General features: G+C 37.3%; 1 protein-coding gene and 1 pseudogene across 2 annotated transcripts in view; one reads left to right on the forward strand and one right to left on the reverse strand.

Annotated features, from left to right (window-relative positions):
• The window catches only part of LOC140674553 (odorant receptor 4-like), a 154,510-nt gene that overhangs the window by 121,453 nt on the left and 15,681 nt on the right, over positions 1-17,376 (forward strand). For both annotated transcript variants that reach the window (XM_072908164.1, XM_072908165.1), the window contains one exon: positions 4,786-4,941. In XM_072908164.1, the coding sequence (XP_072764265.1) occupies positions 4,786-4,941 (156 nt within the window). The remainder of the gene's footprint in view (positions 1-4,785; positions 4,942-17,376) is intronic.
• LOC140674667 (uncharacterized) lies at positions 10,336-12,820 on the reverse strand (annotated as a pseudogene).

A 17,376-nucleotide genomic window follows, 5' to 3' on the forward strand; every position in this document is an offset into this window, starting at 1 on the left:
AAGAAGTTACACAAGGCAGCTGTATAATCGCATGTTGAATTATGATTTTCTGACTTTACTAGGATTTGAAACAAGCATTTTATTCGCATTGACTGTTCAAATGTGACTGCAAAATATTAACATAAACTTCTAAAATGCTGCCCTGGATTTAAAAGTCCTCCGAGATCATTTTGATGCTGAAAGAGAAGTGTTGATTAGTAAGTCACTCGAAGAAGGTCTCTAACAAGAATGGAATATTGAAAAATCAAGAATATGGAAGTTAAAAGATGTCAAAACGAAAAGAAACAAATGGCTGAAAACACGAGAGACACTGAATCAACAGGAATTAAGAGAAAAATTGAAAGTCATGAAGCGAACACTTGACCGTTTCCATAAAAAAATGTACAAAAGGTTTATTCATTTGTACACTGATGCCAAATTTGGATTCCTTCCCGATGTCGAGAGACTATATGATTGTGCCGACAGTAACAATCTAAAGATGAAAAGCGAAAATTTAAATAAATTCTATTGAATGTTGATGAACAGAATTGTATAAAAAAATTTTTTTGATTACAAAATGTTGTTATATTAAATCGAGCTAACATTAAAATATTAAGATCTGAAGAACTTTTCGAATTTATTGCTCAATATGAAGATGAGAGCGTTCAGTCTTAGTATTGCTATTCAAATAATTAACCATTGTAGTTTTAAAACCAGCTGTGAGAGATTATTCAGTTAATTAAAACTAACACTTATATTTGAGAGTTTTCATGGATCAAGGCAGGCTATGTGATTTTGTTCTGCTGAGTATAGAAAAAGAAAGAAGTGAAAAAACTTACTTTTGGGAACATCATAGATCAATTTGCAATAGTAAAAGTAAGGAAGATACAGTTATAAACTTTTTGTAGTGCTATAATGTAAGTAAAATATAATGTAATTGAATAAACAATTAACGAATTTGATTTTTTGAGCTGCAACAATTTTCCCGAGGGTGACGCTCGAAGATTTTTAGCTAAGCGCGAGGTATCGTGATTAGCACGCGGACGGTCGTACGTCCTTTCACTCACCCCTTTCGTTAACGCTACCGCCTCTTACGGTTCTCGACATACATACTGCACACGCTACGATAGTTCGAATGCGCAACACACACCAAAAGAAACGAAATTTACAATAGCGGGCGCTGAGACGCCTTTCGCGAGACACACTCTCTCTCTCTCTCTCTCTCTCTCGCTACACTCACAGGCGCGATAGATTAACGGACAGACAATACACGCGAAATATACAATTTACGGAAGCGCGATCCGTCAAGCACACACACGCGAACACGTACTCACTCGCGGGGCGATAAATCCTCTCACCGACGTAGCGACACAAACTCACACCGACGATACACACATACACGACGAGCGAGCGCGATACACGGGGCGCGAGTTTTCCAAAGAAGCGAGACGCAATATCGAATCGGAACACAATCAATCGCGAAAATGACAAACGCGAGGCCGTCGCTGCGAAGGCGTCGATGGCTCTTTCTGCTTGACGAACGTCGCCCAGTACAAATCACTAATTTTCTGGGCGGACCGGTACGACATGGCACGCGGCGAAGCCGGGACGCTAACACTAAGAAATGGCGACGTCGCCAGAGACAGGGAGCCCGAATCGTTCGCGCGCTGTCGTTTGCGGACGAGGGTGACCTCACCGGTAGCAGGATCCTTCTGGGAAAGCAGCTTTGGGGCCCGTGAACTCTCCTTGTCTGCTCGGCCTCAAGTACTCTCGTCCTCAATCTCAATCTCGGTTTTTTTTCACTAGGAGCGTTCTACAAGTCCGCTAAAATCGGCCGCGCAAGTCTCACTGCCCCGGGATTTTTCCGGCGCCGATCGATAAGCCGCTCGATGTCGCCCGCGAGGGATGGCCCTTTGCGCGGCCAATCACGTCGCGGCACGCTCTCGCGCCGGGTCGCACACGCACCGGTGTATCGAGAGTTTTCGCGCCCCTCGTTACGATACCGCTTTCGGATCCGGGATTTCGAGACGGTTCCTCTTCGTCGTCGTCTCCACCCTCCTGGGGTGTCTCGAGAGCCTTTCCTTCCAGCGATCCGCGGATCCGGCTTCCGTCAGGGCTCTTAGGGCTCCTTACCGGGGTGCGTTTTCGGGCGGCCCTGCTCTCGTGTGCGCAACTTATCCAGCGGGCGTTTGTCTCCGCGCATCCGATATTCCTTGATCACGCCGTGATGGGCTGATCCTTGATGACCCAAAATATCGATTTCGTCCTTCAAGGTCGCGAGGCGTTCTTCGAGAGCCGAGTTTTTTAGCGATGTTTTGCTCCTTGCCGTCGTCAATCTTCGATGAGACCCCTTATGTAACGCGAATTGTTAAAAAAAAATAAAGGAATATACAAAATTAATAAAAGAATTATCTCGCTCGCAATAATTGCCCCTCTGGAGGTCACGGTAGGCTACTCATCCTGAGCGAACTTAGCGCGGCCGATCCGATATCGATCTGCGATCGCGGAAGCCGGGCGGACGCGCGAGACGGCCACGTCACAGTAAGTAGCAAGAAAATCGTAGAGGTGTAATCTTTTGTATTCACTTTTACCAATTTCTAAATTTACACATTAACATCCGCGCATGGCTCTTATTGCCAAGTCGATAGTTACATGTTTGTAAATACTGAGAACCTTATTTATTCGAAGTATTTATTTCTTTTATTATCTTACGATTAGATATCGGTGAGGTACTGTCAGAAACAGCCGTAGAAAAATTTTCGTCACGAAAGTAAGCTTGATAGACCCTAGAATAATTGAAAATTGATGATCATCAACCGTTTTGAGTTCATTGAAGATAATTATACTAATTATTCTATAATAATTATACGAATATTTTAGCATCTATTATTTTATTAAAAATGTAGAGATCTCTTATATAACTGTCACAAGAATAATAAAATAAATGTATCATTGTAACCAAGTTACTCATTGTTCTATTATTAAAATGCAAAGATTTACTTACCTATAGAAGTACATAACGAATTTTTTCATTTTTAATTTTAAACGTTAATTTTCATAAGGTTGACCGTCTTATTTAACATCTCGTCGATATCTCAGAAAATATAAATCAATAATTATTACATTAAAAATATAATTTAAATATTATTCAATATTTTTAAACGGTTTTTTATTAATAATATATAAAAAATTTGGTAAATATTGACATTAACGGACCCAGCTCCAATGACTTTGACATATGTCAAGGTCGTGATCTTAAATAAGATCCAAAAGGTTTTAGCCGTCGATCGTTGTTTATTAAAAAGTTATTATCAAAAGAAGTTTCTTAAATAGGACCTAATTTTCTCACATCATGTATATTTAATAAAGTGTACTTTTAACGGATCTATTTATTTAAATGTGATATATTGAATGCGTGGGCGGGGGAAGGTCTTTGACCCTACCCCGAAAAAAACTAACCCAACCTGTGTTACGAAGCAAACTCTATTTCATGCCTCAGACACAGTTTGGGTTGGATTAATTTTTCCTCAGAGTGGAGGTGGAGGAAGAAGGACGGAGCCCCTCTTCGCCCACGCATTCAATGTATATTTAACTAAATAAATTTGGTAATTATACTTATTTTCATAACAGATTTATTTATTAGAATGTAGATTTATTTACTTAAACCGATGGAATTGTACAATGATCCAATAGACTATGAGAAAATGATTATTTGTGGCTATAAGGTAAAAATGATAAAGAAAAACCAGTTTCTCAATATGTTTTTTGGACAGGGATTGAATTAAGATTTTTACATTAAAATTTGACTTTGACATATATTGTTTATTTCCACACAGTATTGACTTTGTAATTTCCACATTCTCAAGTTTTTGTTATATTTATTTATGTAATGGTAGGGAATGAGGCTTTGCCCTGTACTCTCCCACCTGTATATTCCTTTCTATCGTGTACTTTTTATGTACATACTAAAAAGCAATTTATTAAATTGCTAGAAATAAATATATTATTTTAAAGGATGTATTTTATTCATTATTTAAAAAAATTCGTTTATTAAATTTACAGTGTCTTTTAAATATAAATTCTGCAAGATACATTTCATAGTTTTAATAATTAAAAAATTCATAGTTTCTGGTATGTATATAGTATTTACATACTAGAAAAGAACGAGCACGTGAGAGTGCACGGGGTAAAACCCGTTCCCTACCGATGCCCACATAAATAAATATAACAAAAGTTCAGAGTGTGAAAACTACAAAGACTGACAGTACTGCGTGAAAGTTTTAATGTACAATCTTAATTTAATCTATGTCCGAAAAACATATTGAGAAACTTTTTTTCTTTCTTAATTTTTACTTTATAGTCACAAATAATCATTCCCGTATTCTGTTGGATCATTATACAGTTCCACATGGGTATTAAGTACGTATTATGTATGAAAGATATTAACTGAATATATTATATTAACTGAAGCTTTATTTGTTTATATTTTTTTAATAAACAACGATTGACAGCTAAAACCTTTTTGGATGTTACTTAGGGTCATGATCTTGATACATATGTCAAGGTCAATGTCATTGGGGCTGGGTTTATTAATGTCAATATTTATCAAAACTTTTATATTTTAAAATACATTATTAAAAATTTTAATCAAATTACTTTAATTATTATTTTTCATGTTTAATTTTTTAATGACATGATAAAACTACCTTAAGTTACTTGTATAATAGTATACTTGTGCCTAACTGTCCGTATTGGAGGGAGAGAGGACAGACTTGACAGTTTCATTTAAAATTTTTATTTTTGCAGAGTGCTAAAATCTGCGCAGCGTTTTATGAATGTCATTGGTATGATATGTCAATGGAAAATGCACGGATGATAATATTATGCATGGCAAGATCACAAAAACCGCTCTGTTTAACAGCTGGCAAATTTACTACATTTTGTCTCAGCACCTTAACTGACGTAAGAATTCATAAACTTTATTTGCAAAATATTTTTAATTGAATTAAAATATGCAAAAAAATTATCTTTCTTTTAAAAAAAAACAATTTTCATAACGCTATAACTTTAATTTGATATTTACTTTGATAATCAAAGATTAGTAAAAAAGCATTTTAACGTTTTACTCCCGACTATTGTTACTTTCAGGATTTTTTTGTCAAATTACTTTTATTTTATAGAATGTTACATGAAAAAGAGTAACTTTCGTCAACTTGATAAGTTTTTTAAAATTGTTGATTTTAGAATATTAATTTTATATTTAAAGTTTTTCTCTTTAATTTACTTTGTTAGTAATTTTTCTTTTTAGTCATTTAATGATTATTTTCATGATTTTTTTCAATGAAGCAAAATTGACTTACTGAATGAGTTCTTGTAATTAATAAATTATCGTACAACTTTCACAAGAGCATCAATTAAAAAATAAATATTGTTTATAATTGTGCTTTTTTGATAAATGTTCGGATTAACTTTGTTACGTCCAGACTCGGGAAGGATGAGTTAGAAGGAAGGGCGTAACAGCCAGCTCTCGAAACCGTGTGGGTCGGGATGTAAATTTCGAGTCGAACGAATTATCAGGTCCAAAAACAAGTCAACGATAATGAATATCGCTATTACTCGTTATTTTGGACATTCGTTGAAAGGTTCTTTTTTTTGGTAAAGGAAATTAATCCTTACTACGCGGTATAAAACCAAGTGCGATCTTTCGACTGCTTGAGGGATTAGAAGTCACTAAGAGAATTTTAATATTACATAAATTTATTCATAGTTTTAAAAGTATATTACATAAAATCATTGTCAAGTTTGGTTATAAATATGTATTATATATATATATATATATATATATATATATATATATATATATATATATATATATGTATTTGTTATTAAATTACAATCATTCTATATTTTATGTTCGCGTGGTTGTGTGAGTGTTTTAATCGCGGGTGTTACATTAGTGCGGAGGATGTCAATCAGAATGGAGAAAGGAGAGAGACTCTACTATTAAATTTTAAATTCTGATTGGAAGGTTACAATGATCTTATTAAAATAAAAAAAGGGAATGCAAAAAATAAAGAAGTGTGTAAGTGTGTGTATAGGCGAAGGAGACATTGGAGATTCTTTAAGAGTATGTCGGAAGGTGAAAGTCTTCGAATACTTCCGTGATGATATTCCAAAGATCTTCTGAGGATATGGATGTTAATGATGAAAAACGTTGGAGTGATGGAGGAGAAGGTGTTCCACGGGGAATTTTGGCGATTCGCGGGCGCAAGGGTTCCGATTTAGTCATCCCTTTTGATAGTTTAATAAGTCGGGGGGACCGACGCCTGGGCAGTACCGACTGTTTCCACCGGTTCCTTGTGTTAGATAGCCTTAAGAAACGAGATTGTCCGCGTAATATTTTCGAAGTACTCCGGAGTTACTTTAGCGATCGAAGTGTAAAAATTTCTCTTAGCTCCGCGGAGGTGTCCAAGCGGGCCGAGAGGGGATGCCCTCAGGGTTTCGTTCTGGGCCCGACCTGCTGGAACCTCATGTTTGATGGCCTATTGAGATTACTGGAAGACGTGATTCCAGATAGATTCGCCGCGTACGCGGACGACCTCGTGGTCGTCATAAACGGAAACTCGCGAAGAGAACTTGAAACAGAAGGCCAACGTGTAGTTAACATAATAACAGAATGGTGTAGGTCCGCGAAACTTCAGATTTCCGAGCGTAAAACTGAAGCCATCATTCTGAAATCCGACGCGATCGCGAGAAACCCGATAGGTAAACGGGGAGGAGCACGACCGGATAGGAAGCGAAAAACAAGCAAAAAAACCGTCGACTTCGATAACAGACCGCCAATTATTAAAATCGGTGAAACGAAAATAGGGTTTAAGCAAACGGTTAGGTACCTTGGCGTCTATTTGGATGGAAATTTAAAGGTCAGAACGCACTGCGAATATTTAAACAGCAAAGTCGGGCAGCTGTTCGAGAAATTAGGTAGAGTAGCGAGAGCCCATTGGGGCCTGCGTTTTAGGACACTCTCCACAATCTACCGGGGCGTGTTCGCACCGACAGTGGCTTATGCCGCTGCGGGGTGGGCCGACCTGTGTACGGAGAGAGACATTAGAATTCTGAGAGCCTTGCAGCGTCGAGTCCTAATTTCAATGACTGGCGCATACCGCACGGCCTCGTGGGAGTCGCTTTGCGTCGTCGGAGGAGCGACTCCTGTAGATATAGTCCTTCGCGAAGGTGCCGCGCGTTATAACGTTAGGTCGGGAAAAGACGCCAAGATCGGCAATATTGAGATCCCCGCCGGAACCGAAAGAAAAACCGCGATCGTAGGAATTAAAAACGAGGCGATAAATATGTGGCAGACCCGATGGAACTCTTCAAGTAAGGGTCGTACCACGTTCGCCTTCTTTAGGGACGTGCGAGATAGGCTAGCTGCGCGTTCGCTAGAAATAAATCATTGGAGCACACAGGTCCTCACTGGACACGGGGATTTTAGAGAAAGACTCGCGTCGTTAGGTCTCGTAGAAAGTGACGTGTGCATTTGCGGAGGTGGAGTTGACTCAGTTCAGCACTTCTTGCTGGAATGTCCCCTCTTTGACGCGCGAGAGAAAGATACTGCGAAGCGTCGTACCGGAAGGTGAATGGCAGTGGCCGGATGTGGCATGCTTCTTCGTGTCAAACTCAGAGGCCCCTTCCGTATTCACCGATTTTTGCTGAGAATCCCTCTGGCTGAAGGGATACGAATCGTAGATTGTATACTAGGTAGGTCCGTTGTTCAACCGAAGAGGTCGGAGCCTTCGGGTATGGGGGTGTGACCCCGTAATCTTCTCGGGACAACCACGCTCTCGAGCAGCGTTCGCGTCGCGTTAGAGGAAATTAGGTAGGACTCCATTTACCCTATTACGCCCACCTATCCCACCATTCCCTTCGCCCGACAGGGTCAGAAGCGTTCATCCAGGTCGGGATGCAAATGGACAGGCCTCCCCGTGGTCCCCGTGGGCACGACGGATAAGATGGCGGGGTGAAGGAGTCGGATAGTGGCGAATGCCAGCCGGCGGAGTCTATGTCACCCTAAGAAAGGAAGGATGGGCTTCGTCGTGGCCAAACTGTCCATCCTGCACACACGAACCAGCAGGCGCTACTGGATTTTTCCATCGCCCGTCTCGGGGCGGTTCCGATAGACAGTGGATGTAAAAATGTGGCGTATGCCTGAAAGGGCGAGGTAGCACGGGCCTTTCCCACTCGTGGGAACGGCTCACACATTAACTGTTTCCACCGGTTTAAGTATTTCCGCCCTTTAAGGTGTAACGACCGGCGAGTTATTGGTTTGGGCACTATGCAAATTTAAATACACGAAGTAATAAGTAAATGAGGGAAGAAAAAGAAACGGAACGGAACAAGAGGAAGAGTAAATAATATGGAAACGGACTTACTATTGAACGATCAGATTTTAGACGGACTGGCGTTGGTTTTGTTTAGAAGCCTGGAAAATCTTCGTGGTCCAATTGCCGTCGTAGTGTTGCCGTGGATTTGCCGGTCCTAGTGGTTCACTGATAACTCTTGTCGTTCACTTTACAGAATGATTGGTTAATGTAGACTGGTGAAAGAATTTGTGTTCGTTTTCTTCCAAAACCTCTCTTTTATATGGTTTTTAGAGCAAGATTATCGCTCATGTGGTTCTGAGTCATATTATTTTCTATGTTCTCTGCTGATTGTTCTATCGGTTAGAAACTCTTCTAACGTTGTCAGGAACCCGTTTCCTGTTTTTTGGGTGCTTCCGTGCATTTGGAAATCATATGGAAAAGGATGTGTTTCATGATTTTGTGAGAGGACTTAGACTTAGGTATTAAGTGCATTATCATTTCCCAATAGATTAGAGTCGTACTGCCCTTTTCGATTTTTTATGATAATGAATTGTTATCGCGCTCTCAGTTGTTATCACGACTTCGCGAAAGTCGTCGAGACAGTATGCCCTAGTGAGTGTCATAGTGTAAATAATTTTAATTAAGAAAGAGGAAAGATAAGGCGACCTCCAAAACCCCTTTCTTTTCTTTCGTCTTCCTTTAACATATATAATTTTGTTCTTTAAATGGCTACATATATGTGTATATTTATTTGTTAGTTTATAATATTAAACAAGTATATTTTTTGTAAACAGTTAGTGTTAAAGTTCCGTGGAAGGAAGGAATCATGCAGTCGAGACGACGTAACACCCCCGGCCTTAGACAAATGTTGGGGAGTGACACAACATTTGCAATGGGAAATAGATTCCGTACTTCCACAATGTGTTAGTTTTATGTGTGTTTTTAATTAAGAAAGAGGAAAGATAAGGCGACCTCCAAAACCCCTTTCTTTTCTTTCGTCTTCCTTTAACATATATAATTTTGTTCTTTAAATGGCTACATATATGTGTATATTTATTTGTTAGTTTATAATATTAAACAAGTATATTTTTTGTTATTCTTATGTATTTCATATGTTAATTGTATGAAATATATAATATATATTTTGCTGTTACTTAATAGAAAGTAAAAGTTATTCCTACATTTTCGTTAATATATGTTTCTACATTTTTGTTTATATGTTTTTATATATACGTATATCTTGTTAAAGATAGAATTTACATTATATACGTATATATGTGTGTATTTATTAATTATGTGTTACTTTATAATATTAGATAAATATTTTTGTTATTCTTATGTATTCTATATGTTAATTGTATGGAATATATATATATAGTATATATATATTTTTTTTGCGTTATTTAATAGCGTGAAGGAATTTTTTTTTTTTTATTTCTATATTTTTGTTTGTGTATTTTTATGTGCACGTATATCTTTTGTCAAAACAGAATTTACACTTGGAATATATATATATATATATATATATATATATATATATATATATGTATAGTTTATATTTTTTTTCCTTTTTTTTTGTAGTCTACTATGTTGAGCGGTATTGTTTTAATCTATCTTACAAAGGGGAATACATCCGTGGTGGCCTGAGTGCTGAGCTGGGCGTATCTCAGTTGTACGAGCACGTCCCGTAAGTTGTTGGCCCTATAGTCGGCTTTATTGTATGTGGTTAGTTTTATCATTGCTCCTTTTTCGCCGAGAGGATGAATTATTTTCATCTGTCCGTCTCGGTGTTGTGCTAAGATTTTGCACAACTTCCTCGTTTTGTTAGGCCATTTTGAGGTTGGTGAGGGACTGATGTGTGCCAGACCGCATTTGATGCTCTGCCATGACAACGCTGGAATCGGTCTTCGAGAATGTAGATGTGGCCCATGGGTTTCCAGATGATGTGGCCCCAATCCCTTAGAGCGACCTTTACCATAAATGTGCTCCTGTTTATTTCTATGACAAGTCCTCGTTGCCAGTTGTTTTTTTCCTTAACAACAACTGGTTCGTTTTCCTTTATATCGTCAGGAAAACAATGGAGGTAATTATGTCGCCTGTTCATCCGGAAGTTTAGCTCTTCTAGGAGTTCGATTAAGATTCCTTCTTCGTTCTTCAATTGTATCCAAAAGAGAGAGGGAGACTCTACACGACTGATTCGTACTTCCAGATTTCCACGGGTTAGGTCGTTGGTATTGATTGATTCAATTTCCATGGCAAATGTTTCTAAAAAGAGTGGATGTTGGGTTATGATTAAAAAGAAAAAGGAAAGTTTCTTCTCTCTCTCCCCTTTTTAGAGGAGGGGGGGATGGAAGAAGGATTAAAAGGGAATAATATTTAATCTTTTAGTTGAAGTGTGTAAGAGGGATTTCCTTCTGTAGGTATAGAAGGATATATTGGTTTTAATTCAATATTGTCCGGATTACGGTTTTCCGAAGTCGCACTGGGTTGCGAGCCTTGAGGGCGTTTTCGTGTTCCCAAATGTAATAGTAAATGAGTAAGAGAATCCCAGATAGCTCCGAGTAAATATGTTGACCATCCATACACGATATGTAGAGCATGTCCATGTACAATTGTGTCTAACATCAATTTGAAAGCTCGCGTAATTAAATAAATTTCAAGTAGTCCAGCACTAATATTTCCAAATATGAAAAATTTACTCCAGAATTTCATCCACGTGGAGAGGGCTATTTTTTCCATGAATGTTTCATCCCAGAGATTAGAGATAGAGCCCCTTTGTAAAGAAGTGGGTCTTCCTATTACTCCTCTTGCTACGGTATTGAGTACTGAAGGTCGTTCAGCTGGGAACATTATATGATCTCTGAGGTCTTTTAACTCCTTTTCTGAGTATATACCGCTAGTAGCAAGCGATCCTGGGCTTATGTATTTCCATGTCTTGTTAATGGTGTCATTACAATTGAAGGCAGAGTGCCCACTGGATTTGGTAAGAATTTGTACCATGAATCTCCTAAGAGACATGGCAGGTGCGAATGAATTACATGTAGTTTGTGTTCCTTGTCATAGTAATATATGAGTCTGGGGCGTTAAAAAGTGCATCTGATTTCCTCTAATTACCGATAGTTGATCAAAACACTCCGTTGTTCGTGCTAGTTTCACATCGACTGGTATACATTTTATTATGTGGATTACTTTACCTGCTCGTAGAGCCATGTATCCAGGTCCTTTCATTAGATGATATGCGAAAATGTCTGGCGTTTAAGTGGCTATAGCTAGCGCGTTTTGCAACATTTTTCTCTCTAATTTGCATTGATGTAACAGAAAATTCCTATATAGTTGGTTTATTTGAGTGCGGATGTGTTTTTCTACATACACAAATTTAGAATTCATATATGTGAAAATGTCGAGATTTGTGGTACGGGAATACTTTTTAAAAATTTCGCTTCCACGTACTGTTTCAAAGATTAGTAGTTTAGGGTGTTCGGTTCGAGCGAGTATCCACGAACATCTTGTTTTCCTCTGCTAGTTAATGCAAAAATTGCATCTTGCGTAGTTACTGAATAAACTGGTTGAGGATGATCCTTGTTATTATCGACTACTTTATTCGCATATCCTTCAAATAATAATCCGTAATTAGAGAATTTGCAAGTGTCGGATGGTACAGGGTCCCAATAAGTATTGCCTCCCTCTATATCAGTACAATACGTAGCGACAAGCTCACATGCGACGCCAGATCTGAGTTGTACTTGGTTGGTATTTATACGCACGTCGGCGATGTAGTCTTGCAATGTAATTCTTACAGTTGCCAATACAATTACCTCCGCCCATGTTCCATAAGGATCAGAGTATGCTATTCCGATGCATATTCCATCATTATCGACGCCGCCAGCGACTGTTATTGGACGTGAAGTTGTTTAGTTGGATTTTAAGCCTGTTATGTAAGTAGTTCCCAACTGATAAATGCCTTGGTGCATTCGTTTACATATATCACGAGGTATGTCTTCCACGTATGAGTATTTTCCATTGTACACATCCATGGTGTGGGAGAACATCTCGCATTTTTTTATCATACGGTCGATTTCAACCTTGCATTGTATTATTTTCACGGAATCGAATTCGTTAATTTGCAATAGCTAGAGGTATATTTCGTCTTGACTGACCTTCTGTGGGGGAATGTCGCACTCACCAATAGTCAATAATGATAGTGTGGTTAAGTTTGTAGAAGGCGATCCACAGTCGTAGCCTATTATTCCGTGTGTCGAATAAATTTTGATTGTTAGAATTAGTATTATCGCGGTTATCCTTCTGGAATACATCTGAAAGTGTATATCGTTAATCAGCCTTAAGTCTAATGTGTGAAATTCGCAAACGGTTAAGATGTACAATTCGACTATTTTTCTTTATTTTAATTTTCACGTTATTTTTGTTTAGAATTTCTAAAACTTCGTGAGGTCCAGTATATTGATCTCCGAATTTACCTAGTTTTGATCCCTTTAACAAAAATACTTGTTCTCCTGGTTTGAAGGTTTGTGGATTGATTTTCTTATCGTAATGGTGTTTTGATTCAATTTTTACTTGTACGACATTATCGCGTGCGTTTCCTTGAATCGTATGCAATTATGTGGCGAGATTTATTAAATATTCATCGTAATTTGCCAATTTGTCTTCTGAAGCAAGAGATTCATTTGTTGGAATTCTCGCAATTTTGTCGAAAACTAGTTCGTATGAAGTGTGTTTAGTTGCTTCGTGTACGCTAGTATTATAATTAAATATTGCAAGGCTGATCCACCTATCCCATTGTTTCTGCTCATTTGCATATTGTTTCGAATATTCACCTAACGTGTGATGTGATGTTTCTAATGATCCGATTAATTGGAGATGAAATGCTGTCGTACGAAATTTACGAATTTTAAATAGCTTAGCAATTTTTTTCATTAAATCGCTAATGAAATTTTGTCCCTGATCTGTTAATATTGCTTTCGGTGCTCCAAGTACACAGATGAATCGATCTACAAATGCTTCTGCTATAGTTTCGGAAGTTTGATTCGATAATGGTATGCCCATGCAAAATTTCGTCAATTCATCTTGTAAAGTTAAGATGTATTCGTTGCCTCTCTCGGTCTTTGGTAATGGTCCCACAATATCCATAGCGACCTTGTCAAAAGAAGAGCCTGGAGTGTCTGTGATTATCATTGGTTGTTTGGTTTTGACTCGAAACAGTTTCTTAACTTGACATTGTAAGCATTGTTGTATGTATCTTTGAACATCTGTTTTTAAATTTTCCCAGCAATAATGGTGTTTTATTCTATTGTATGTTTTCGTGACGCCGCGATGTCCTCCCGTAGGTAGACAATAGCCCGTATTCTGAGCGTACATTTAATGGCACATTTATAGATCACTTTTAGAGGCGCTGATAAATGTTCTGGTAATACGACTAAAATCCGTTATATTCTCACCGCACATTTATAGCGCCTTTAGCTTAGAGGTATGTTACATTTTGACTATCATGTCATGCATCATGCAAATTGCTCGTTTATGGCGGCACTGTGATTGGTCGTCGCGTGGTCAATTACGCGTCATAAGATGAATTTACAACTTCATTATAAATTTCAAAAGCATCTATTTTGAAACACTCGCGACTCACGTTCACGTACTGCATTTATTTCACGAACTTCAATCGCATGATTAATATCTTCCAAAATACATCCATGATTATGTACTTTCGTACTTTTGTATATATTTTTGTATTTATTTTGTACTTTTCTAGTTTAGTACTATTGTATTAACTTTTCGCAATTTATATACTTCGCTTTACATACTGATGCACTGTTAAAATAAAGAAAATTTTTAAAGTGCCCAAATATCATAATTATTGTTGTGTAAAATCTCTATTAATTGTAAGAAACTCGATATATATCCATTTTATTAACAAAATCGATCATATAACGTTGATAAAATCAATTAAACTTGTCAATCGTATCGTAACTGTTACGCACAGAGCGTACTTTTATCTTGTTAAAATGTGCCTCCGGCGCATCTATCGATATGCTATAAATGTAGCTCAGAATAGGATTTTCACCATAAAGTTGCGCTTTTAGGCTAAACATAGCGGTCCGCCTCTAAATGCGCTGTTAAATATGCGCTTAAAATACCGCCACATTTAGCGCGTCATCTAAGGCACATTTAGAGACACATTTAGCGATAAATGTGAGCTCAGAATACGGACCAATGCGTCTCTCTAATAATAGTAGGTCGTAAATCTTTTGGAGGATATTTAATCAATCCGTTGCATATAATTAATTTGGTAGGTGCGTCTGTAAATACTGACTGAAGCTGTGATTTAATATTACTTCATGATAAGTTATTAATAATTTCCGTTTTCGCGATGCTAATTGTTTCTAATTTTAGATTTGTTGTAATGTCGCGCAAATTAATTATAGTTTTTGTAATTTGATCAAGAGTCATCGTAGGGCCTTCCTGCTGTCCTTTACTAATGGGTAAGGCAATATGATAATATTTCTTATATTTTATTGTTTTTGGATTACCTAGGGTGAGAGTTTCTAGGTTAGGGAGTTCGTTCCTTTCAAAAAGTTTTTGTGAACCTGAATCTAAAGGATTCCCATTGATATCAATAAAATATGTTATGTTATCTCTTCGCAGGAATAATAGTTCACGGGACTCTATGACGTTAAATTCGCTTAATTTCTGGAGATGAGACCTTATTTTCCGTGATTTTAAACTTTGGTTGATAATTTCCTCTTCGTCGTCTTCTTCAGTATCGTCATCCTTATCCGGCGGATCATTTCTTTCTTCGGGTTCTTCGGTGTTGTTATAGTGAAGTTCTTTGATCGTTTCGCTTTGTTTAAAATTTGGCTTTGCCGTTTGACTTCTGGTTTGTATTCTAGTTTAGGTAACCGGTGGTTCAGGAAGTCTATTTAATTCTTCGAGTGTGGATAGTAAGGTATCTGTATCGATTGTTTCGTCTGTTTCGTTTATTTCGTCATCTGTTTTGTTTATCTCATCATCTGTTTCGGTGTCCGAGAAACGTAGAGTAAAATCGTCATCTTCCTCTTCGTTGTCTGATTCTTCTAACATTCTAGAAATTAATTCTGCGTCTCTTGAGTTATCTGGATTCAAAATTTTATTTTTTATAATTTTACAATCCATTTCTTGAAGGTCCACAGGATTTCGTGACAATGCATCTGCGTTTACGTTAGTTTTCCCGGCTTTGTATACGACTACGACGTCGTATTCTGATAATTTTAATCTCCAACGTAATATTCTCATGTTCGCATCTTGTGCGTTTTTAAACCACATAAATGGCTTATGATCTGTAACTAAGGTAAACTTTCTTCCATATAGGTAAGGTCGGAAATGTTTGACGCAATAAACTATAGCTAGTGCTTTCTTTTCATATGTATCGTATTTTAATTCGTTATCGATTAAGGTTCGAGAGGCATATGCTATCGGTCGGTCTTTATTTATTTCGCCTTGTGATAATATTCCGCCCACGGCTATTCCTGAGGCATCAGTAGTTAATATAAAAGGTTTACAAAAATCGGGATATTGTAATACTGGTTCTTCACACAATTTTTGCTTTAAAATTTGGAATGAGTCTTCTTGTTCGGATGTCCATTCAAAACGAGTGTCATTTTTTAATAAATTTGTCAAAGGTTTAGCATATTTTGCAAAATTAGATATAAAACGTCTGTAATATCCTGCAAGTCCTAGAAATTGTTTAATATTCTTCGGAGTTTTGGGTCTTGGAAATCGTTGTACTGCTTCTAATTTCTTCAGGTCTGGTCTTACTCCGTCTTTGCTGATTACGTGTCCTAGGTATGTTACTTCGGATTTTAAAAATTCGCATTTATCCGGTTATAACTTTAAATTAGCTTTACGAAGCCGCTCTATTAAGGCGTTGTATTTTCTTTCATGTTCTTCCAAGAAAGTGGCATAGATAACGATATCGTCCATGTAAACAAATAATTCCTCGGCTTGTAATTCAGTTAATACTAGATCCATTAAGCGTTGGAAGGTAGCGGGAGCCATTTTTAAACCGAAAGGCATCCGGTCGAATTCGTAATGTCCGAAAGGAGTTGTAAAAGCTGTTGTATGACAATCTTTGGGATCCATTTTGATTTGATGAAATCCGGATGCTAAATCGCATACTGAAAAATATCGTGCTCTTCTTAATTGATCTAGTATATCGACAATATTTGGTAGCGGATATGTATTTCCCATGGTCTTGTCGTTTAAAGCACGGAAATCTAGAACCATTCTTCATCGCTTATTTCCTTTAAAATCTTCCTTTTTTGGAACTATCCATATAGGAGTCTTGTATGGAGATTATGAGTGTTTTATGATCCCTCCTTCTAGAAGTTCTTCTGCTTGCCTATTTATTTCTTCTTTATGTGTTTGAGGAAAGCGATATTGACGAGTATTTATAGGTTGGTCATTTATAGTCGGTATTTTATGTTGTAACACATGAGTTGCGGTTAACTTTTCTCTCGGAATATGAAATTGGTCTTGATTATCCGTAATTAACTTTATTATTTCTTCCTTTTCGGCTTCGTTTAAATGTTCTAATCGTAATAATTCTATGATTTCGGAGAGTCGATCTCTTTTTCTTTCTTTAAAAATCGTTAAGCAGCTTGCGATGCTGCTTTGTTGATTTTCATTGCCTTTTAATTTCACAAAGTTTCCTATAATTTCTTGCGATTGATTTAATAAGGAAGAAGTAATTTTCGAGGACGGTTTATTTTTATATTTAATATTTGAAGATTTTTTTATATTGAATTATTTTCTTGAGCGTTGGAAGGTAGCGGGAGCATTTTTTAAACTGAAAGGCATCCGGTCGAATTCGTAATGTCCGAAAGAAGTTGTAAAAGCTGTTGTATGACAGTCTTTGGGATCCATTTTGATTTGATGAAATCCTTGAGCCTTTTTAGAATGCCCTTCTTTGGTAACGTGAGAGGTTTCTGATTTAATTTTATTCGTAAATTTAAGATCTAGGAAGGATAAAGGACTTCTTCCTTTATAA

This window comes from Anoplolepis gracilipes, chromosome 16 (assembly GCF_047496725.1).
Source record: "Anoplolepis gracilipes chromosome 16, ASM4749672v1, whole genome shotgun sequence".
In the NCBI taxonomy this organism is placed as follows: Eukaryota; Metazoa; Arthropoda; class Insecta; order Hymenoptera; family Formicidae; genus Anoplolepis; species Anoplolepis gracilipes.